At 30.0% G+C, this 23,589-nt stretch overlaps 1 protein-coding gene across 4 annotated transcripts in view; it reads left to right on the top strand.

The window, feature by feature from the left end:
- The window catches only part of LOC142323795 (uncharacterized), a 45,907-nt gene extending 23,330 nt beyond the window's left edge, over window positions 1-22,577 (top strand). For all 4 annotated transcript variants that reach the window (XM_075364012.1, XM_075364015.1, XM_075364014.1 and 1 more), the window contains 5 exons: window positions 1,617-2,134; window positions 4,607-5,494; window positions 10,518-10,919; window positions 13,415-13,751; window positions 18,745-22,577. In XM_075364012.1, coding sequence (XP_075220127.1) covers window positions 1,617-2,134; window positions 4,607-5,494; window positions 10,518-10,919; window positions 13,415-13,751; window positions 18,745-19,866 — 3,267 coding nt within the window. In that variant the 3' untranslated portion in view covers window positions 19,867-22,577. The remainder of the gene's footprint in view (window positions 1-1,616; window positions 2,135-4,606; window positions 5,495-10,517; window positions 10,920-13,414; window positions 13,752-18,744) is intronic.
- The last annotated feature ends 1,012 nt before the right edge of the window (window positions 22,578-23,589 follow it).

The following is a 23,589-nucleotide window of genomic DNA, read 5'->3' as shown; positions in this document are numbered from 1 at the left end:
GTATTTAGCCATTGAAATCACCTATGTGAAACACAGCATACTATGTTAGCACATGAATTCATCATGTATCTGATAATGCTCTAATGTGCTGTTTGGTTTACTGCCACATTGTTCATCACATTCTCCTTGATTGTGTACATTATGTGACATATTGGAGATTCAAATCAGCATACAGTTTGGGTTATAATTTAGGTGATGATTTGGCCAAAATTGAGAAATTATTGAATTTTAGCAAGTATAACAAATAATGTTTATTTATTTATTTTGGAAGTCCTTTACACTCCTGTCTGAAGTTTGCTAATCTTTGTAGTAAAATGGCAGTGTCACCCATTTATATATAATATCCTGGTTTGAATTAGATGTGATGTATTTATTAATATATTATAAAATTTGCATACCAAGTTCTCATTTACAACACATGAGTTTTATGTGGTGAATTAATAATCACCTGTGAAAAGGAAAAAAATGTTTGTGATGCATATATGATATTGCTTATATAAAAAATCTTTTTGGTTTTATATTTTAATGTATTCTATTGTTGTAATGCAATTTCTTTAATTGAATGTTTGAAATTTTGCTAAGGTGTGTAAGGGAGGATGACGTAATCCTTAATTTCAATGTAATTAAAATTTTTCAACACAAGTGAAAAACATTAAATAATATACAGTTATTTTGCTCCAACAGACCTTTGATCAAAGCACTGAATGCCCACATAAGAGCTCTAAATAAAAAAACAATGGGCTATGCTAGGATATGCCAATGAGACTACTTCCATGCTCCCTAACATAGAAGAGGCACAAGACTTAGAAGTGTTAAGCTGAATTTTTTTTAATCTGGTTTGGTAGTGTAAATTAGACATTTTGATATTAATAGTAGCAATTTCTGATATTGCTGGGTTATTGGTAATATTTCAAATAAATGTGCATGATTTAGTATACAATTGATGACATCAAGATGGCAATGTTAACTGGTTATTAAAGCAGTTACTCATGATAAATCTTGTACATGTGCCTTAAAGTAAGTCAATAATTTTGATTATATCTAATGAGTTTCTTCTATTACTTCATAAAATTAATATATGAAAAAACTTTCATTGTTATTATTATTATTACTTCAAGAATATTACTCCTGACTTTTTCCAATAAGCATTTCACGTAGGCAATCATCTAATTTTCACAAATAAGTTGTTCCTGGAGAATGCCACTAGCAGAGCCACTACCCTAGCAAGCAGTACCCAAAGTAAAAATAGCAGTGTAAAACAGTTGATTGATTAATTTATTTTATTGCTATGTTTTAAAAGTACCATTGTGACTAAAGTTAAATATGAATGCAAAAAAAAGTCCATAACAGAATATTACCAAACTTGACACTTCTGTTCAAAAAATTGTTTAAGCTTTTAAGTCAATTAATTCCGCTGAAATAGGTATATAGTTTATAAAATTTAGAGTTCTTGGAAATCTTCTATTAAACTCAGTTGTATTAGTCTACTATACCTTATAACCTTCTTAGAGTTTTCATAAACAAAATTTTAGCATTATGAGGTTCATAAGAACCTTTGGCTGCTAAATTAAGTCAAACATAGAGTTTCATTGTTTGTTTTTCTCTTTTGATTGCAGTGTGTTAACCAGATGGCAGATGTATCGACGGGTCAAATGTCAAGTATTAAATTAGAGTGGGTTTCTGACCCGCCTGCTCCTCCGCTGCCAACACCACCACCACCACCACCACTTACAGTTACTTGTCAGAGTGAAGGTGTTCTGATTATCAATCAGGAACCACAATGTCATCTGCCTTCACAATCACCACCACAACCACCATTAGCGTTACCACCACAGCAGCAGTTACAACGTGATGTTATCTGTGGTGATGCTACTTGGTTAGAAAACACTGCGGCTAATACCATTAGTGATCATAATAATATAGAAGAGGATGATGATGTCAGAACTGAAGAAGTAGTTATTGATAATGTCAACGGCGTCAGTGATGTCACTGGTGATAATGCTAACAATGCTATTTATGAAGAAGTTATATATCCGCAAGATAATAACACAGTAGTACAGGATTTTGTAGAGATTCAAGTTACTGAAGAAGAAGTTGTAAGTGAAGCATGGGATGGAATTCAGTCTTCATCGACGTTAGTATTTGTTGATATTTTATATTTACATATGTCTGAATATTTTTATTAATATCTAAATAACCCATAAATATATTCGTTTATTTTTAAAAAGACAGTATATTATCTTTAAAAATGAAATATGTTTAATTTTATTTTGATATTTTTTAATCGGTACCTTTTCATTAACAAAAGCTTATACAGGAATTACCAAAAAAAACAAGCCAATTTTAATAAATTATACTCTTATTAGACTAATGTACAAATGAAGCAGTTTAATTGTTCTATTAATTGTATGTCTACGTGATAGAGAATTCAATAAGCTTTGCTATCATTTTGGACCATAAGATTACTTCTTAAAGTTGAAATCAACAAGCCTATCGGTTTGTTCTTTGTTACAGTTGCTGTTAAATTGTATTCATTTAATATCCTTTACTCTTAAATTATTCTTCTACATTTATGAAAGTATTATATTGGTATTTCTTTTAAATGTTTATTATACTTAATTTCTTGAATTTTTTTATCAGACTTAAACCAGTGTTAGCAAGAACTTTGTAGATACCAAAATCATAGTGTAAATAAAGTTATATTCTTAGATATTCCTTTACTGACTTACTAAAAGTGATTGATGATCAATAATCAATTTTTTTTGGCTTATTAATTCATGATTCTTAAATTTGTCACCACAAACTATTAATTGCTGATTAGGCTTTACATAAAACGTGTGTGTGCGTTTGTCATGATTTACAGTTATTTGGTTTCATTTTAAGTCTAAACATCTCAAAACACATTTATAGAAATAAATAACAGTCTGCAAAAGCAAATAACAGTGTCTGATTTATAATATTTTATTAGTGATGTTTATTTTGTAGACTTTTTAGCCTCTGGGATTACTGTCAAGTATTGCTTCATTTTGTAGTGTGTGAAAATGCTATGCCTGACTGAATTCAAACCCAGGACCTCCGGATGAAAGGCTGAGATGCTGCCACTGAGGGCACAGAGGCCGGCATTTTGTAGACTTAATATGAATTATTTGTTTAAATAAAACAAATTTCAGTTGTTACAAATTATGGTATAGAATAGATGGAATTTTCAGTAATTGATAAAGGTCATTTATAACTTATGTCATGTATTTTTAATCCATATTTCATGTATACTTCCAATTCCATCAGTGTCATTTACATTACCATTCATTAATAACATTGATCTAAACAGGTAAATTTTAAAACAATATAATTCAGAAAAACTAGTTACTAACTTCTATAGATGAATGAATATATAAAGTCCATATTTTTCCCTTTAATATGATATACAAATAAAAATACAATTAGGTGTGTTAAAACTTTTCAGTAACATTGTATTTTATGAAAATATTTGCCTCTAAAACTAAAAATATACTTTAATTCATTGACAATGAAGTGAATGGCACTTTATAAATAATAGATTGTTAAGCCAACAAATTAATGCTACATTGTTCCATGTGAGCCAGTAATGCACAAAAAAAACATGCATAGTCCTGAAAAAGATAAAGCAGCTCATAGAGCATTTTTCTATTTTGGAAATTTATTTGGTAAAGATTATAAACTACACAAACAGAAAGAGTACGATGATAATAATCAGTTGTAAGTATGTAAAACAACATAATTACAAAAAAGCAATATTTTTGTAATAATTTAATTATATTTTTGGTTATTCATCTCTGTATTTTCTTTGACCAAATGCACTTTTTAGTTCCCCTAACTTTTTTATTTTTTTTTTAACCAAATTGTCAGTGGATTCTGAAATTCATCTGTAAGCTTTTTAACATTTATATTATGAAATGTTACTCATATAATTCAACTATGAAAAGTATTGAAATTTTGTAAATAAGAAATTTTGTGGTGAAAAAAATTGTACATTAACAGCAAGCAGCTTGGTTCCTTTGGATGTGTCTGTTATTGGATTTCATTGAAGTTTCCCATCTATTATCTTACTGTTTTATAACATTTCATTAATTTTAGAAATATCAAATTTTTTGTAAAACATATTTTATGATTTATATGTAATTTGGCTAAAATATCTTCAACTTAAAACATATTTAATACCTCTTTAAAAAAATAATAATTAGATTTAGTTAATTAAAATATTATTTGGCTTCTGTTATTGTGGAAAAAAAGAAATTAATGTTACATGCAGTTTAGTAAGACTTTAAATTCGTTGTGTATGAAATTTAAAATAAATTATTTTTATGTAATTTCAATATATGCTGCATGTAAGCTTTTCATTCAGAAAAAATTAAAAGAGCTATTAACAGTTTTTCATACCAAGCATTAAAATTTCCATCTACTTGCATATTCTATTTCTATATGACAAATCCTTCCCCCTCACTAAAAAAAAATTGTGTTATTTATATATATTTTTTTCTTTTCCTATTTATATGTTTTTAGATGTTAAATAGATTTAACATAAGTAGGTTTATATCAAAATGACTATAATTATTTATTTTACTGACAGGGTGGTAATCGGAGATACCAAGGAGATCAAGGCTGAAGATGATATTGAAATACCATTACCAGAGAATCAAGACCTTTATTCTCAGCTACACCCGTATCCTTGTGATTTTTGTAGCCGACGATTTAGTAAAAAATCAACACTAATGAATCATATGGTATCTCACCAATCAGAGCGACCTCATGGCTGTAATTTATGTGGAGCACGATATCGGCGTAAATGTGATCTCGTCAATCACATGAAAATACATGCTTATGCACCTGTACGGAGTACTGTTGATGATGATGATGATGAGGAATTACCAAGAATAAATCAAGTTGCTGTCGATAATTCTAAAGGACGAAGAAAAAAGGCACAATCATTAGTGCCTAAAAAAATGAACAGTATGAGTCCAGATGATCAGCAGAATAATGATACACGTGGTGATTATAAAATTGATAAAAAACTTGGAAAGAATAGATTTATTGGTGGAAAGAAAGGTGGAAAATCATCACCGACTAAATCATCTAGCTATGTTGATGAAGACATGAGGTTGCTAACAGAAATGTCACAAAACGTTGATATTGTAAATATGGTACCACGTTGGCCAATAGTGGATCAGAGTCGTCCATATGTGTGCCAACATTGTGGTGTTGGATTTGCCAGAGAGAAAGCATTGGCATCTCATGCAAGGATGCATGCTGGTGATTCTCCTTTTGAATGCGACGTATGTGGTGAGATGTTTTGGGATATTACTATGCTGAGGGAACATGCTAGAGCTAAACACCCTCATCTTGGTGATAATGCACCGTCTGGTTCAATTTATACTGGTGATGATAGATTTGGAAATTTTTGTTGTGAGACATGTGGCATATCTTTTAATAGGCTTGACCTACTAAAACGGCATCGCAGGTATTTAAAATATTCTTAATTACATCATGTAGATTTATATCTTTTTTTTTTTAACTGCATTCTTCTGCTGTTCTAATACACTTGTCTAAACACCTTTTTTTTAACTGTTTTCTACTTTACAAGTTCCTGTATTTTGCTTTACCTTATTCCTTGCTTCCCTTCTTGGAACTTTTCCTTCTTAATCCTACTCTAACCTTAACCATTCACATTTCTTCCTTGATCTACATCTTGATTTTTTCCCTGCATTTCACTCTAAAACATGACTTTTGGTAATCCTTTTTTCTGTCATTCTTGGCATGTGCTAAATGACCTTAATATAGATGGTTTTATATTCGTGTTATCTTCATGTATATTACCCTCATATATATTACATTTATTTCTGATACATTCTGCTTTTTTAATGTACTTCTTAATTTTTTTTTTTTAATAGTTAAAATTTGAGTCTATTATTAATCTCCTTTTTTTGAACCAGTGTTGCTTCTTTTTTGAAAACATAATTCAGTCTTGTGACTTAAAAATTTTGGCTACATATGGGATTAAGATAATACTCTCAAAGTTATATAGTAGTTTTCCTCAAGATAATGACTTTAGGTACTGGTATAACCCTTTATTCCATTCTCAAGATTCTTTTTCTGAATTACAAAACTTTTCAGTTAGGTATGTCTGACCGTTTATCATCTCTATATTATGTGCATTTTTAATCAATTTTTCTATAATTTCTTTATAAACCTTTCCATTAGGTTTCTAAGCTTTTTATTTTCATTTGACAATTCCCTTTACATTTACCAGCTTTAACCGTCTTACCTTTGATATTATTGTATGACAGTGTGTGTTAACTAATCAATAAATTGTGATTTTTATTTCATGTTTAATATAGTTCGTAATCTGCTACATTTAGTAATTATTAACACTGGCATTATAGTTTTACCTGACTTAATTTAGAATTAGTGTACTTATATTTTTTTTCTTTACTTAAAGTATACTTGTATTTATTTTTGGTAATATTTTTCTCATCGTATGAGAAATGATTGCAACCGAAAATTTGTAATCGGTAACATTGTTCCATTGTTTGACTTGCAACACAAGTAACTAGTTACATTAGAAGATATATCATTTATTTGTTGTTCTCTATTGCTTTACATGATGCTAAGATGTTTGATTAACATGTTATTAAAGACATCATTTTATCCTATGTAGTTCAGGTAATGCTACAAAAAAATATTATATTTTTTTGATTGTTTTTCGTAGCAAAGGAATATACTTTTCGATTAGAAATTAAGCATATTGATATTTTTCAATCAGAAATTATTAGGCATATTGTTCTGAAGTTCATAAAATGGTTTTTGCCCATTTGTTATGTTGTCATAATAAGTACAGTTACTCTTGCGTATCCGTTGCCTATGATTTTATAAATTTCTCAGTAAAATCTTTAAATATTTAAAAAATAAAAATAAGGTGTAAACAAATTTTTTTAAAGTTGTATCAAAAGATTGTACAAAGAGAGAAAACAAAACCTAAACAATAAAAAAAAAACAAATTTTAAAAAACATTATTAAAACAATATTAAAAACATACTACTAAATATTTTTAAAAAAACTCGTTAATTGATAAAACTTTACTTAGCAAGAAAACTAAGAGAAATAATGGTTAAATTTTAATTAATTTATAGCAGAGGCTGTTTCCCATACAAATGGTGTTTCAAAGTATCTAAATATTTACATGGGGAAAAGTTGATGATTTCTTGAATGCTTGTTTAATATGAAAAGTTTTCATTTATAAAAATCTGGAATAAAAATTTAGATTTATTAATGTTAAGAATAAGAATTTAATTATTCAGCCAGACTATCCATGCCAGACAGATTGCTGTGGAAAGATTCTCTTATAAAATATATCAGTATATGGCATTGCTTTGACATTGACATAAGATATAATTTTACAGTTTGGTTGGTTTATTGTTATCAGATTAGTGATTAAGATTATAAATAGTACTGTAGTACTGTTTTGCAGGCTAAACCTAGACAAACATTTGTCATCACAATATAAGACCTGTTGAACCACATTAGTCTTTTTATAGTATTCCATCACTCAAATAACTAGAAAATGGCTTTTGTATTATATGCACTTTTGGACACCCTTATAATTTAAGTTTATCAAAAGAACTACAATGAAGGTCAGGGTTATTTTAGGTAATTGAAGATAAGTGTAATTTAAGATGTACATTGTACTTTCTATTTACTATTTTACAAGATAATTGGTCTCTAAAAATCATTTCATAAGAAAATGTTATTGGCAATAATATTTTAATATGCTTTATTAGTATTTTATTTATGCACAATAAATTACAACACAGGTACACAGTAGATGTTTTTGAACTTTGAAGCATGCTTCATCAGTAATTTTCTATACTGGTCATTTCTGTAAACATACTGTATGTTTGTACCAAGGGCACTAAGAAAGTTTTACAATACGATGGAATGGATCATCATAGGTGGTTACAAGTTACATGAGTATAGACAAGTCATGACCTGCATTTTAGCCATTCTAGTCACTGTCTCACTAACATTTGCTTTTTAGCTGTGTTAGTGAAAAGAGTTAGTGATACCATTGTTGGTTAAAACTGAATACCAGGCAATTTTGCTCTACAGTTTTGCATGTGCTTTGAGTGTTGATAATGTTTAGAGAAAATAACTCCTGTGCTTGGAGAGGATTGTCCTCGTCATACAACAATATGTAGGTGGTACTGAGAGTTTAAAAGAGAAAATTTTGGCCTTTAGGACATTCCAAGGTCAGGTTGGCTATCTTTATCTGCTACAGTATGAAAAATGCTTGAGACAGGCATGTGACCTACCACCAAATAGAGGTGTCCTTGGGCACTAGGGCACCAGCAGTTCGTGCTGCTCTGTGAGATCACCTTCGAGTTAGAAAGCTTGACCAATGATCAGATAGAAAGTCATGTCTCATGGTGCCATGAAATGCTGAAAAGATTTGAAACTGGGAAATCTTCCCATGTGTATAGTACTGTGACAGTTGATGAAATTTTGCTATACTAATTATTATGTCCCGACCAAGACTTAGAATGTGTGAGTGTTCAAAGATTTGGAGATCCTTCTGACTGTTAGAAAATCCAGATCAGTGAAGAAGAGAATGGTTAGCCTTATTTTTTAAACCCACCGGGTTGGTCTAGTGGTTAACGCGTCTTCCCAAATCAGCTGATTTGGAATTCGAGAGTTACAGCGTTCAAGTCCTAGTAAAGCCAGTTATTTTTACACGGATTTGAATATTAGATCGTGGATACCGGTGTTCTTTGGTGGTTGGGTTTCAATTAACCACACATCTCAGGAATGGTCAAACTGAGAATGTACAAGACTACACTTCATTTACACTCATACATATCATCCTCTGAAGAATTATCTAAACGGTAGTTACCGGAGGCTAAACAGGAAAAAGAAAGAAAGCCTTATTTTTTAGCATGAGAGGAGTTTTAAAGCAAGTGGTGTTGGAAACTCAGAAGACAGAAGAAATTTAGTATATACTGAGGAATGCCTACCTGAAGTTATCAAAGCTCTCAAGAAGTGGTGCCCAAACTCAAGGATGGATACATGGTTTCTTCACCACAATAATGCTCCAGCACACACCTCCAAAGTTTGCTCCAAATATTGGGTCAGTACTGGAATAAAACTGTTAGAGCACTCTCTCAACAGCCCTGACTTTGCTCGACAGCCTGGCTTTGTTCTCCCAGGTGAAGTACAGACTGAAAGGAAGGCATTTTACAAGCAATGACTTGAGGACTTGAGACTAAGTGTGCCCAGATCTCCGACAAAACATGGCAGTGTTTCTTCAAAGGATGGAAACATTTACAATGTGTGGTGGAGATTATTTTGAAAAATTATTAAAAAAAAATAGTTATATTGTAAAACTTTCCTACTGCCCTTTGTATATACTGCTAAATTATAGTGGATTGGATGGCTGTTACTGATTACTCTAAAATAATTTAATACTTTTCAATGAACATAGTTACAAACAAACATGGACATCAGTTTATTTGTAATATTGGTATTTATAAATATTAGATAGCAAACATGTTATTAAAAAAAAATATATATAGATAGATATCATAAAAATAAAACTGGTTTAACAATTACTATTTATATGAGAGTGTAATTCCAATTAAAACATTTATTTCTAAATCCATCATTGAGCTATCTGATAAAATAAGTAATCAAAATGATTATTAATGATAACACTGGAACAAGCCATTAACAGATAACATCAGTGTTTCTATTAAAAATTATAATAATAAAAATTGATTTGATTGTAGTAGAGTTAGGGAGAGGATTAACTTTGTCAGTAAACTGTATGTTTTTTGAATACTAAATTGTATCCTGCTGCTTAATACAAAAAGATTGAATTTCAAGATTTGAGAAGTTATATTGTGATTACTTATGATTATTGTAATGAAAAATATTTATTATAAAATCTGGTCTTTTTTGTATAAAATGGATTGTTGTATTGATTTAATACACTGACGGTCAAGATCAGGACAGTGAAATAATACCATCCTGCAAATTGTTGGTCCCACAGTACTTGGAACTTTTCACAAATAACATCTGAAAAGAAAAATGTAAGAAATGTCAACATGTAAGCAAAGCCGTGTACCTAAGATAGGCATTGCTGGATGTGGTTTCCGTTTGCATACTTTAATCTGTGGACATTTTTCAAAGAAAGAAAATTGTAAAACTTGTTAATTCAACTCTTTTTTGTATCTATTTTAAATAAAATTTATATTTTTACATTTCTCTTAATCCACTAAAACTGTCCAGGGATATTGTTGGGTATATAACTGAATTTATTTGAATTAATTGAAAATATTGGAAAATCATTAAATGATTGTATTAATGTTTGAAAAATTTTATTAGTTATATATTTCTTTTCATTTACATTCAGATCAGTTAAGCTTTTAATATTGTGTAAGTGCAGTTGTTTGTGATGCCCATTTGATTTTACTTTTCTTTTTTTTTGCCAGAAGTCATGTTAAGGCTGAACCTCAAGAAGAAGCCAGCAATAACGATGGCTTAGTTTGCATAACTTGTGGTCTGCTGTTTGAAAATGCTTTAGAATTGCGAGCACATTCTGAGACACACAATCAGTCATCACATAATTCCTCATCTCACCATTCAGGACAGTCCGGAACAGAAACTCATCGTTGTGTAGTATGTGGCCATATTAGTGATTCTATAAACGAAATGAGTGAACATGTTCGTCGTTGTCACAGTGATAATAATCAAGAAAATTGTTGTAATATTTGTGGAAAGACATGTAAAGATAGGAGATCATTATTAAAACACTCTTGGGTGCACTCAGAAAATAGATCATTTCCTTGCCAGTCCTGTAATAAACGTTTTCACAGTCGAGCTAGACTTAGAAGGTAAGTTGGTTTTGGTTATTAGATAGAGCTTGTCACAAACGTTTTCTTCTTTTTATTGTTTATGAAAATTGTTTGATCAATTTAATGTAATATTTTCATAAAAGTATGAAGTTTCTTTATATATTTATTTAACTTTATCATAAATTTATTTTTTTTTCTGAGACAGTTAAGAATTTACAAATGCTTTTACCATAATTTTTTTATAGAATTTTTCTAAAAACAAGATACAATTATTGTCCATATTAATGTATGGGTTTATAAAGTGAATTTGGCCAACTTATTTTTGTCAGTTGAAATAAGATGTTTTTCTGCTGCATTCACATATACATAAGTATTCAGAAATTAATGATACAGAGCTAATGAAATTTCAAGGAAAATTAGTTTTTCATTGGCTACAATATTATTATGACTGACCGAGTATTTACTTTGCTTCAGTTTCAGCATGTTGTACTAGTACATTTATTTAGAACACCTGTCAATTTAAATGCTGTTAATTATGAGTTAGTTCCAGTTATTTTATTTTGTTAAAAAAGAGACTGTTTACAATAGTGTAATAATCCATCACCAATTTGTTTCTGTTTATTATAAATGAGCAAAATAGTGTTGTAAATTTAAAACAAATAGAAATGATATCATTTTGAAGAATAGAGGTTCCATCTTTTGTTGAGATGAAACTTTAAAAAATTTAACAACAAATTATATTGTTAGGAATTAATAATCATCACTGTATTTCATAAGAATCAAAAACGTATGTATGATATATTGAAAACTGTGTGCAAACATTAGAAAAACATTGAGTGGTTGTGGTACAAGGTCTCACATGTAATGAGAATCAAAGCGTCAAAGTGATAGCAAAGCAATTGCAACTTATTCATGCATTTGGAAGAACACAATGAAAAGAATTTTTGTGAAAACAATAGAGTTTAAAGCAGTGATGAAATAGCAGATGATATCATTGAAATTATAATATATATATATATATATATATATAATCAATCATTGAAGTAAAAAACATTGTTTTCTCATCATGCGCTTGAATTCTTTGATGATGTTAAAAACTAATAAAGATATATTGTATTAAAACAGTCCAAAAATAAAACTCTCAAAAAATATTTTCTGGTCTTTGCATTTGAACTTTTTGAATAACTATTATAATTTTATATTTGGAAGTATGCATGTTTTAACCGATACTTTAATTTACTTTTTTCTTGTATTACATTAGGACATTTAACTTTACCCATTAAACTCCTCAGTTTGAGGACAGGCTTTTTGTGCATCCTTCAGATAGGAATTTAGTTTCCCTAGTTAGGTCTGGAGCTGTACAGCCATCCCAAAACCACACAGATACAAAGAATATAGAAAATAAAAAAGTTTCTAAAACTTTGGTACAGATCTTCTGGAAGAGTTGTCAAAACCTACTGGGCACTACTTGGTAAAGACTTCATCCATTCTTAGGATTATGTGGTGTGTGAATGTATCCTAGTGAACTATGAAGTATTCAGCTGACTGTTTCCTAGTGAATTTATTTTCATTTACTAGATTGCATAGACTGTGGTGTTATAAGAATATTCTCAGTAAATCAGCAACAAAGGCTAGCCCAGTGGTTCTCAAAGTGTATGACTTGGCACCCTAGAGAGTCATAACATCCTTAAAGGGGCGTTGCAAAATATTATACAATTTTCATTATTTTATTTCCATTTTCAAATCAGTATGATAATATTTGTTCAATAACTTTTTTTTTAATGACTTAAATTGTATTTTATTTATTTTTACTTAATCCTTGCAAAATAATTATTGACTATTTTGCTAAATGTACATGTTAGAATTTGACATAGGATTTTGGGAAAATCTGGATTCAGCAAGGGTGCTTAGAATAGAAAAAGTTTGAGAACCACTGGATTAGCTGATTCCTTTCTACAGCTTGAATTTTGATTGTGGAATAGAACTTTATTAAATTTTAGACTTTGTAGGGATTACCTGATAGCACACTAGGTGCTAGTTTGGTTTTAGTTTTTTTCATAAACACCTCAAGGTGTGGAATTTTTTCTAATGGAATAGTCTCAGGACTATTCTTAGCCCTACAGGTAAATGGCCATCCATCTTGTCCCCAATAAAGAAACAACTGCTCTTGCATGTACTTCCTTCATTATGTCATAAATAGAAACAGGAAGTTGTGGAATACTTTTTTTTTTAGTATTTGAAAGTGAGAAATGATTTTGTATTAATTATCTGCATATCTTTATTCAAAAACAGGAAACAGTAATACTATTATAAGCTGGTAATTTAGTTGAATAATTTAGTATTTTCATTTGAATACATCTTGGTTTTCTAATTACTTTAATACAACTCACCTGATTTTTAAATAATATTTTTAGTAACGTAAACATTAATATTTGATTAGAAAATATAGTTCTATAATATAAATTGCTTTTTTTATATATTATTTTTGATAAATGTTAATATTTTTTATTAAATCCAATTTTTATTTATTTCAGACATATGATGTCACATAGAGACAAAGCTGTTAATTGTTCAGATTGTGGAGAAGAGTTCCCAGATGGGCGAGCACTCATGAGCCATCGCCATAGTCATAATAATGCGAATAGCAATCAGCCTATCCGATCATTTCCATGCCACGATTGTGGTAAAACATTTGGCTCACGTTCATCACAACAAATCCATGTGCGTATCCATACAGGAGAGCGACCATATGGTTGCAGGTTTTGTTGGAAGGCATTTGCAGATGGAGGCACTCTACGGAAACATGAACGCATTCACACTGGTGAAAAACCCTATGTGTGTCCTGTCTGTCCCAAAGCATTCAACCAACGGGTATGTTCAATATTATTTATTTTAAGTTTTAATGTACATTGTTTTAGTTTTACATGTTTTACACTACAAAACACAACCACTGTACTGCCAGTTTTTCTATATTTTTAAAAATTGATTTAATTTTATTAAATTAAGGAAAAGTTCCAGTGTCATTCTAATACTACAGCTTATTTTAAACATTAGCTACTTAAGAAGCAGAATGTCAATTTCCGTAACTGGTAATTAGCAAATTTAAAATATTATGACAAAAGGAAAGTTGTTTTTATTTTTAACTTAGTAGTATCTTCTGTTTGGTGAGAATTTATACAATTCACTCTCAAGAATACATACTATATTCTTACAGTAAATTTAGGATTTAGAGTGGTTCAAGAATATTTATTTATTCATTTTATTGTAGTAGTCATGAACTATTTCAACTTTTTTTAATTATGTAGCATTCTGCATAGTTAAAGTAAAATAACACTGATCAACAATGATTTTGTTAAATGAGAGTGCATAACTGATTCTTATAGTATTTTTCATGCTGATTTCAAATATGAAATCAGAATTCTTCTATCACGCTTAGCTTTTTTGTAACTACCATTCTTATTTTCAGGTAGTATCATGCATGAAATCCATAAGAATTACATTTTGTGAACGTATTTAATTATACGAGGGTTATTTTTTTCAAGGTCTGGTCTGATCGGTCGCGAAATAAAAACCTGCGCAAAAATCGGATGAACCTTTGCACATGTGTGTTTCGCAGCGTTTAGTATGGCCTTCAATCACGCCGCATAACTTCGTTTAGTTCTGAACACGCAGCTAGCACGTAAACATGTCTACAACAATAGCATCTCCCGCCAAATGTGAAGTGCGTGCGGTAATTCGATTTCTTTAGGCTGAGGGGTGTAATGCAGCTGAAATAATTCATTGATGAATAAGTAATGTGTACGGTGAAACTTCAATGAATGACAGCAAAGTGCGACAATGGTGCAGGAACTTTAAAGCAGGACATACAGATGTTCATGATGCAGGCGGTCAGAGAAGGAAGCGAGTGTCAACCGATGATCTCGTTGAGCAAGTGGATGAGGCATTTTGAGAAAATCGTAATTCACAGTTTCTGTATTGAGTGATTTGTTTCCTGAAATTTCAAGGTCTCTACACCATTGTGAGTGAGAGACTTCAGTACCGCAAAGTGTGTGCAAGATGGGTTCCCAAGATGCTGTCCAACCATCACAAATCAATGAGAATGGACGCCTCCCTAACGTTTCTCCAGTGCTACCACATTGAAGGAGAAGATTTTTTGAACAAAATTGCCACAGGGGATGGGCAGAGGATGCATTCTCATTCTCCCAGTAAACCAAAGAAGTTCAAGCGAACCTTCTCCAACAGAAAGTGTATGGCTAATGTGTTCTGGGACCGGAATGGAGTTCTCTTGTTGGAATTCATGGAACGTGGCACGACCATCACTGCAGCCTTATACTGCGTGACTCTTCAACGTCTATGAAGGGCAATTCAGAATAAGCAAAGAGGAATGTTGTCATCAGGCATTGTCTTTCTCCATGACAATGCTCGGCTGCACACTGCAGCTGTAACAAAGAAACTCCTGCAGCGTTTTCGTTAGGTAGTGTTTGATTACCCACCATACAGTCCGGACTTGGCTCCATCCGATTTTCACCTCTTTGCTCACATGAAACGCTGGCAGGAGGTTCTCATTTTGGGCAACATACATCGAGCTGCAGACCAGCGTAGAAATATGGCTGAAAACACAGGCGACTTCATTCTATGACGAGGGTATTGGAAAGTTGGTACCACACTACGACAAATGTCTAAATCGGAGTGGTGAGTATGTAGAGAAATAGTGTAACTATGTAAGTACTTGTTACAAATAACAAATTTTTTATTTTCACTGTGGTTTTAATTTCGTGACCGATCGGACCTTGAAAAAAAATAACCCTCGTATTATTTATCAACTAAAAAAAAGAAAAGCTTTTGTTTATTTATTACAGTCCCTTAATTATTGTCACATTGATTTGTTAGAAATTATTCATCATTTTTATTATTTACACACTAAGTAAATGAACAAGAATGTGACTCGTTCTTCCTATTTTCATCTTACTGTAAACATATCATCCACTCATTATCATTTCTGTCATTATTATATTTACTTATAATTTTTTGTGCTGACGAGAAATATTTTTTAATTCTTATTCAAGTGCGAGTTCTTGTGTGTGTAACATTTCGTTTTGTAGCTGGCTTTCATATTTACGGGTATATGTTGTTCAGTAAAGTGAGTGTATGTTTATTAAATTAGTGTGTTTATAAAATGTTTCTTTTTAAACAATATTAGTTATTGTAATGTATTAACAATGCCTTTCATTTGCATTAATCATACAAACAATTTCTGCTACATCTGTGGTGAGGTAACATTGACAAGTCTCAGAAAAGAAATATAACTCCACTGATAAAAAAGTCATTTGAACTGTATTTTGGATGTCAATTAGGTGATCAGGACAAATCTTGGGCTCCTCTTATCTGCTGTGCCTCCTGTGTTAACATTGTTGACTGGTTGGCTAACTGGATCTCGTCATATACCATTTGCAATTTCAGTGGTTTTGAGAGAACCGAAGAATCACACCACAGACTGTTATTTGTTGTAATAAAGATATCTAGGATAACAGCTAAAATTAAATGTACTGTTAAATACCCTAATATTCCCTGTGCCATGCGGCCAGTGCTACATAGCTAAGGGCTTCCAGTACCACCAGAAACATGGAACTTAAATGAAGATGAGAATGTCAATCTTGTGCTAACTTATCAGCCAGTGAAGAAAGAGATCCAGACTCTTTAGAAAATAGACACACCGAACTCCACTTAATTAATTAATTATAATTAAATGATCTGGTTCGTGATCTAAATTTATCAAAGAATCAAGCAGAAATATTGGCATTAAGCTGAAAGGATGGCATCTTTTACAACCAAACACCAAAATAAGTAACTGCTTTCTGTGACAGACAGTCAGAATTTGAACATTTCTTCTCAGTACAAAAACTTAGTATACTGTAATGATGTGGACTCTTTACTGGAAGCTTTGAGACATATGCATCATCCTGATGAATGGTGACTTTATTTACTCATCAAAGCTTAGTTTGAAAGCTGTTCTACTTCATATTGGAAATAAATACCCATCAACACCATTAACGTACGCTGTTCAGATGAATGAATCTTTATGAAAATATGAAACTTGTACCGAGTAGGATTCAATTCGAGAAATATTTATGGCATATTTGTGGCGATCTGAAAGTAATAGTGCTTTTACTTGAACTGCAACTTGGATGTACTAAGTTCTATTACTTTTTGTGCAAGTGGGACAGCAGGAATAGGAAAAACCATTATCTAAAAGAGCAGTGACCAAATAGAGAGGTACTGACTGTAAGAGAGAAGAATGTTGTTAGTCGGGCATTAGTAAAACCAGAAAAACTTTATCTTTCACCACTACACATTAAGCTAGATTTATTCAAAAATTTTGATTAAAGCAATGGTGCAGGTTTTCAGTTTCTAAAAAACAAATCCAAAATATAAGCAATGCTAAAATAAAGGAAGGTATATTTTGTTGACCATGGAAGTTATTTCAAAATGTGGTAAACAATGACCATGGAAACCATAAGGCCAGTAACTACAGAGAACTTGTGAATGAACTCCTTCAAAACTGCAAAGAACTTTGGTATAAAATGTCACTCAAAATCCATTTTTTATATTCACATTTGGAATTTTACCTAACAATCTCGACACTATCAGTGATGAATGTATGAATGCTTTCATCAGAATATATCTACAATGGAAACCCAATACCAGGGAAAATGGAACCCAAAAATGTTAGCCGATTACTGCTAGAATCTGAAGAGGGATCTACCTACAGCAAATTACTAGAAAAACCAAAAGAAGTAGATTTTAGGTGAGTACAAAGTGCACGTAATGTATTGTCATATTACGTTCACCATACATTTTTTGTTTCAAAAGAAATTTCAATTACAAAAAACTGAGCCTGATAGAAAAAATTTATTCAACATATATTAAATCGGCATAAATAATAATATAAGAACCAGCCATTCACTCTCATTAAACAAACAAAAAATTAAATTTTGTTGACCAGTGTAATTTATTTATGTATAATATAGCATAGTTTTTATTATAAGATTGCAAAACTAGAGTTTCGGTAAAATCAAACCAGAGCTAATTGGTGAAAAATCAGTATGTTGAGGGTTATACACACTAAAGTTTAAAAATAATTTCTTGGCCAGTAAAAGAGGCATTTACAAAGATATATTACAATTATTATCTTGTTCATATATTTATAAAAAAAATTTATTTACTTTTTATTTATCAATAAAATGTATGTTTTAATTCTTTCTTATTTGTTTTTAATTGTAGATTATTTGCAACACAACTGGTGGATACAGTTTAATGTACTCAGCAAATGTGATACCATTATCTTCAGCTATTCAATCAATATCAATTAGATTTATTTTATTAAGATTTTTTTTCTGTCATTAATGCAGAATCCTAGAGGATGCATAGCTGCTATTAAATTGAGAATCTAATGAAATTTGGTAGAACACTCTACAACTTGTCTTTTAATGAAGACTGAAACTTTCAAATCTGACTTACTTTTCTGTATTCTTTATGTATTGAAATGTTCAGACCTGTTCACGGATATCTTTTCATGGATTAGGCCTAATGCTTTGTGGATAATGTTTGCAAATACAGGTGATAAAAATAAATGCTGTCCTCAAAAAATAACCTTTAAAAGCAATCACCCTATGTTGCATACCTGGAGATAATTAAGTTCTGTAGAAGAATGTCGGGTGTTTGATATTCATCCATACATGCTGAACTATCTTCGAGTATTAAGACAGTATTTTAACATTGAAGGTTTAATTAGTATTTGTTAATCTTTGTTAAGGTCTGTTTATTTTTACGGTTTTGGTATTTATTTGTTTGTCTGTTGTTGCAGGTTGTGCTACGAGAACACATACGTGCACATCATTCAGGATCTGATTCAAAGGTGAACTCATGTTATGAATGTAAAGTGTGTGGTTACCTATTTGGTTCATCTAGTGAATTATGTTTACATTTAGTACAGCATAGCGATGAGAATACAGCAAAACATCGTTTGCCTACTGTGGGACCCCGCAAATATAAAAGAAGACGTAAATTACCTCCACATGATACTACCAATTTATTATTACAGGATGAACAGGATCAAGAACAAGATGCTGATTATTTTTCTGATACGAGTGATTCACAGATCGATAAGAAAAAAATTTATAATAAGAGAAAAACAAAATATGAATCCAGAGATGATTATGATAGTGTTTTAAAGTTATCTGAATCTGCTGTAGAAAATATTAACTCTATTGTAAATGAAGAAGAGCAGAAAAAAATTAGATTAGAAAAGGTTGCTAGGAAAAGTAAACTGAAAGCAGCAAATCAAAAATTAGCCCGTAATGAGAAACGAGCTAAAGCAGCTAAATTAATGAACAGCACGAGTTATGCATCAAAGTATGTTGTATCTAGACCAGATGAAGATAAATCATCGTTGTCACCACCAAGTAATTATGATACTTCACCAGGAAGACCGAGGACAAAAAATGTATATGCTAATGATGAGACCGAACTGGCCGTTGAAACAATCGTAAATGGTGCTGATTCACGTAACAGGCCACGCACAAAGAATGTTAATTATCATAATTTGAAAACAGGAACTAAACTAGAGCCGGCTATGTTTCCTGGTGGTAAAAATAAATCTAATAAGAAACAAAGAGGTCGTAAGAATTCATCTAGAAAAGATAGCAGTTCCAGATCTAAAATTGATGATGTTGATGAAAATTCATTTACAAGAAAAATTGAACCTAATATTGAACAAGAAAATATACCAGTCAATGTCAACTGCATAGAAGAGAGAGTTGAATGCTCTATTGTTCCTAATTTAGGTGTCAATGTAAAGTTGGAACCTGTCGCCGATTGTATGGTAAAAACAGAAATTATTACTACTGACTTATTGGCTTGTGAGATGTGTAGTGAAATGTTCTCTGATCGTACTGACCTGTTAAATCATATTAGAGTTCATATATAGTGCCACCATTATTATTATTATTATTATTATTATTATTTTAAGAGTGTTGTTTATTATAATTATTGATTAATTAATTATATGTTATATGAATATTATGTTATTATTAATTGGTCTGTACATGTATATTGTATTTGCATTTGTTGATGATAACAGAACAGTTGCAGGCAATTATTGTAGTTTTAATTAAAGAGCACCTCGTGTCATCTATGTGTATGTATTTTTGTACATACGTATATATAGTATAGAATGTAATGCGATGGTCATCGTAAGAAAGAGTTATAGATGTACAAACCCAAATATTATTATTATTATTATTTAGTATGTTATGAATCAAGCTATGGTATGATAGACTGCAGTATGAAATTAGAAATATACAATATACAATGGTGTAACCCATTTATTGCAGTATTTAAAATATTTTCATTTCATGTTTTGGGTTTTTTTTATTTAAAGCCCTCTATTACTATAATTTATTTTACATACTATGTTTTAATTAATGTATTTGTTATATCATGTATTGATTACAATTAAATCATGTTATTTTTCTCTTATATTTATTGCACAAGTTCTTTTTAGTTTTTATTGTTTTTTCTATTAATAGAAGTTAAATATATTTTGAGACTACACCTTGCCAATTATTCAATTTTCTATTTGTGATCATATCTATATATTATAAATAACTCCCTGTTTTTTTTTTCAAATGATGTTTTATTTATATATATTCTTTTTTTTCTTTTTGTTGACCAGTAGCTTTTTTCTGTTTAATTTAGAAAAGCATTGACAACTGATCATTTACTAAACGCTATTAGTATGCAGTCATTGGTCAAGAGGGAAAATGTTTACGTGGTGTCACATTAGTTCACTTATCAAATAAATGATTTATTTATTACTGCTTTAGCTATTCTATTTTTCCTTTACATGTCCTGTTTTAGAAAAATTATTCATTATATGTTAAAGGGATCATTTTTTTGTCCGGAATCCCGGTTAATTTTTATTTTTCTAATGAATAACATTGCAAATCGTAATATCATCTTATATGGTCCTAGTGAATTTTCATGTAATGTTGTTCAACTTATGATTCATTTATAGGGATTGATTTTTAAACTTTATATTGTTCATTAATATGTAATTTTGATTTTTTTCTTTTATTTTGAAAGATGTATTTTAGGTATTCTAGTACATCAGATTATAAGGGATACTGTTTTTCTATATTACTAAGACTCCCGATTACTATTCTTTTAAATCCTTTTTTAAATATGGTTTATAATTTTAATACAATTTCAGTAAAGTGAAACATAATTTTTTTTCTTTAAGTAATGCATATTCAATGTGTTATCTCTTGACATTCACATTAACAATGTTTTTTTAATCAGTCTTTGATTGTTTATTTTTCTTTATTGTAAATATACTACTGTTTTATTGCTACCCAAATGTTTCTTGGACTTGTCTTTTGTGGCCAATATACAATTTTGGAGCCTTATCATCCTTGCAGCATCCTCTTCTAGATTGATACACTTTTCGTGATACTTTCTCTTCTGGAAGCAATCATAAAATACACATTTTTTAAAACTGCTCTTAACTTTGCATATGTATTTCATTAAATTTTTTTGTTGCCCTTTAAATGTGGTTTTTAAGTTCTGAAATAAAATAAATATTCAGGAACCTGATTGATGGAGGACAAAAATTGGGTTTGCACATGTCATTTTTTGTCAAAAATTAGCAGCACTGCAAGTGTAGGAGCATTGTCATGGTAAAGGAACTGTGACTTGTCATTCCGCATATCAGATGCTTTCTTCCTAAAATTATATGCTTGTTTTTGATTATTTTTTCTTTTGATTTTTGTGAATGCCACTGATGATTAATGTTTTTAAATTCAAACAAAATTTTTTTTAGTAAAAATTTAAGAGTAATCACCAAAAAAGTAACTGAAATTCAACCTAAATATATGCTTGATTTATGTTTTATGTTGAAGATTTTCCAATCTGTTATCCTGACTGAATTAATCTTTTGTACTTATAAACACTCATCATTTGTCGTTCCATGTCTCATTCATTACTAGTTTATTTTAAAAACTACTCATCTTTTATTCTATCTAATAATTCATGATATATTAAAACATCGTTTTGATCCTGGGTAATTAATTGAATGATGAACATTACAGTATGATGCATATCAGATTTTCCTGTCTGTACTTGATATCACAGTTCACAGAAATAAAACAATTGTGCAAATTTTTCAAGCTCACTGATTTATGCTATCTAGATGAATGTTATCAATTAATCTTAAAGATTTTTTAATATGGTCATTATGAACATGTGTTTGAACTGCTGATAACACTGAGTACAGTCTGGACAATAATCTCTAATAACTTGTCCCATCATTTTACGTATTTTGTAATGTATTTTTGTATGCATCACCAAATTTTAATGCTTTTGATGCTGCTTGAGATCTACCATTTCTAAATTAATAAAAACTAAAGTAAATTAATAAACCATCTATTACTTGTCAAGGCTATATATAATTTGCAGGGGGTCCTAAATAAATTTTTATGTACAAAGTTAAGAACAGTCCTCACTTAAAATCAATAAAATTTACTATAATCTTTGTAGGTTTTTTTTAAAAAAAAGATTAAATGCCTATATTTTTATTAAAATAATTAAATTAAAAAAAATGTTTATGAATAATTGTACATAATCTTTAATATTTGCATTATCAATTAATATAAAAAAGCAGAATTGTTACTTTTATTTTACAAGTAGAACTTCATCTATTTCATTTTGGAAAGTCATTTAAAAACTTGTAAAATAATCTTTAAAAAAAATAATTTTTTTTTTGAATTAGTTATTTTTTATGTTTTTATAATAAATAATATATATCAAAATTAAATGTTATTATTTTGTGATACCATATATTTTTGTATGCTTTGCTTTTCACACTGTTCAGTAAATTATCCCGTGATTATTGTACATAGGTCTGTTGTTTGTGTTAAAAGTTTTTGTAATGAGCATTATAATTCAATTTTTACAAATATTTATAAGTCTATGTATATTGTTAGCATGCGTATTATATTACTATATATTTTTTTTTTTTTTAATTAATAAATTAAATGTAAATAAATGTTATATTTTCTTCTATATTATCATTTAATTATTGGAATTCTTGCTGAAATATATTTAACTAACATTTTGCTTCTTATCATTATACATCATATGATGACATAAATTTCAAAAAAATTAATAAATTTATAATATATATGGTACAGAATAACATCTCTTGATTATTAAAACAAAATAGAAGACAATCTATGATTAAAGTACAACAATACCATCATTAAAAAATGGATAGGTTCATTTCCATACTGAGCTGTTTGGGATCTGTTGCAGATTGGGATCAAGTGAGACATTTAGCTAAAACTTCTGACTCGATCCAGAAAAACTTAAGAAAAATGGAAATTAAAAAAGATTTTCAATTTTCCATCTTTAATTATTTTTTATGTATATAATATTAATCTTTACTTCCATGTTTTTACTCTTAACATCAAATTAAATAACATTAGCATCTAAATAAATATATGCGACCACTGATCTACTTATCATATTTTATTTACTTATCTTTTTAATTATTTTTACACTTTGCATTTATCAAACGTGAAATTTAACAACTTCATTATGATTTGTAACAGAAAGGTAAAATGAGATATGATTTCCCATCAGGCTGAGTATT

Source organism: Lycorma delicatula, chromosome 4 (assembly GCF_047948215.1).
Source record: "Lycorma delicatula isolate Av1 chromosome 4, ASM4794821v1, whole genome shotgun sequence".
Classification (NCBI taxonomy): Eukaryota; Metazoa; Arthropoda; class Insecta; order Hemiptera; family Fulgoridae; genus Lycorma; species Lycorma delicatula.
Note: the sequence above shows the minus strand (reverse complement) of the source record. Positions and strands in the feature narration are given on the sequence as shown.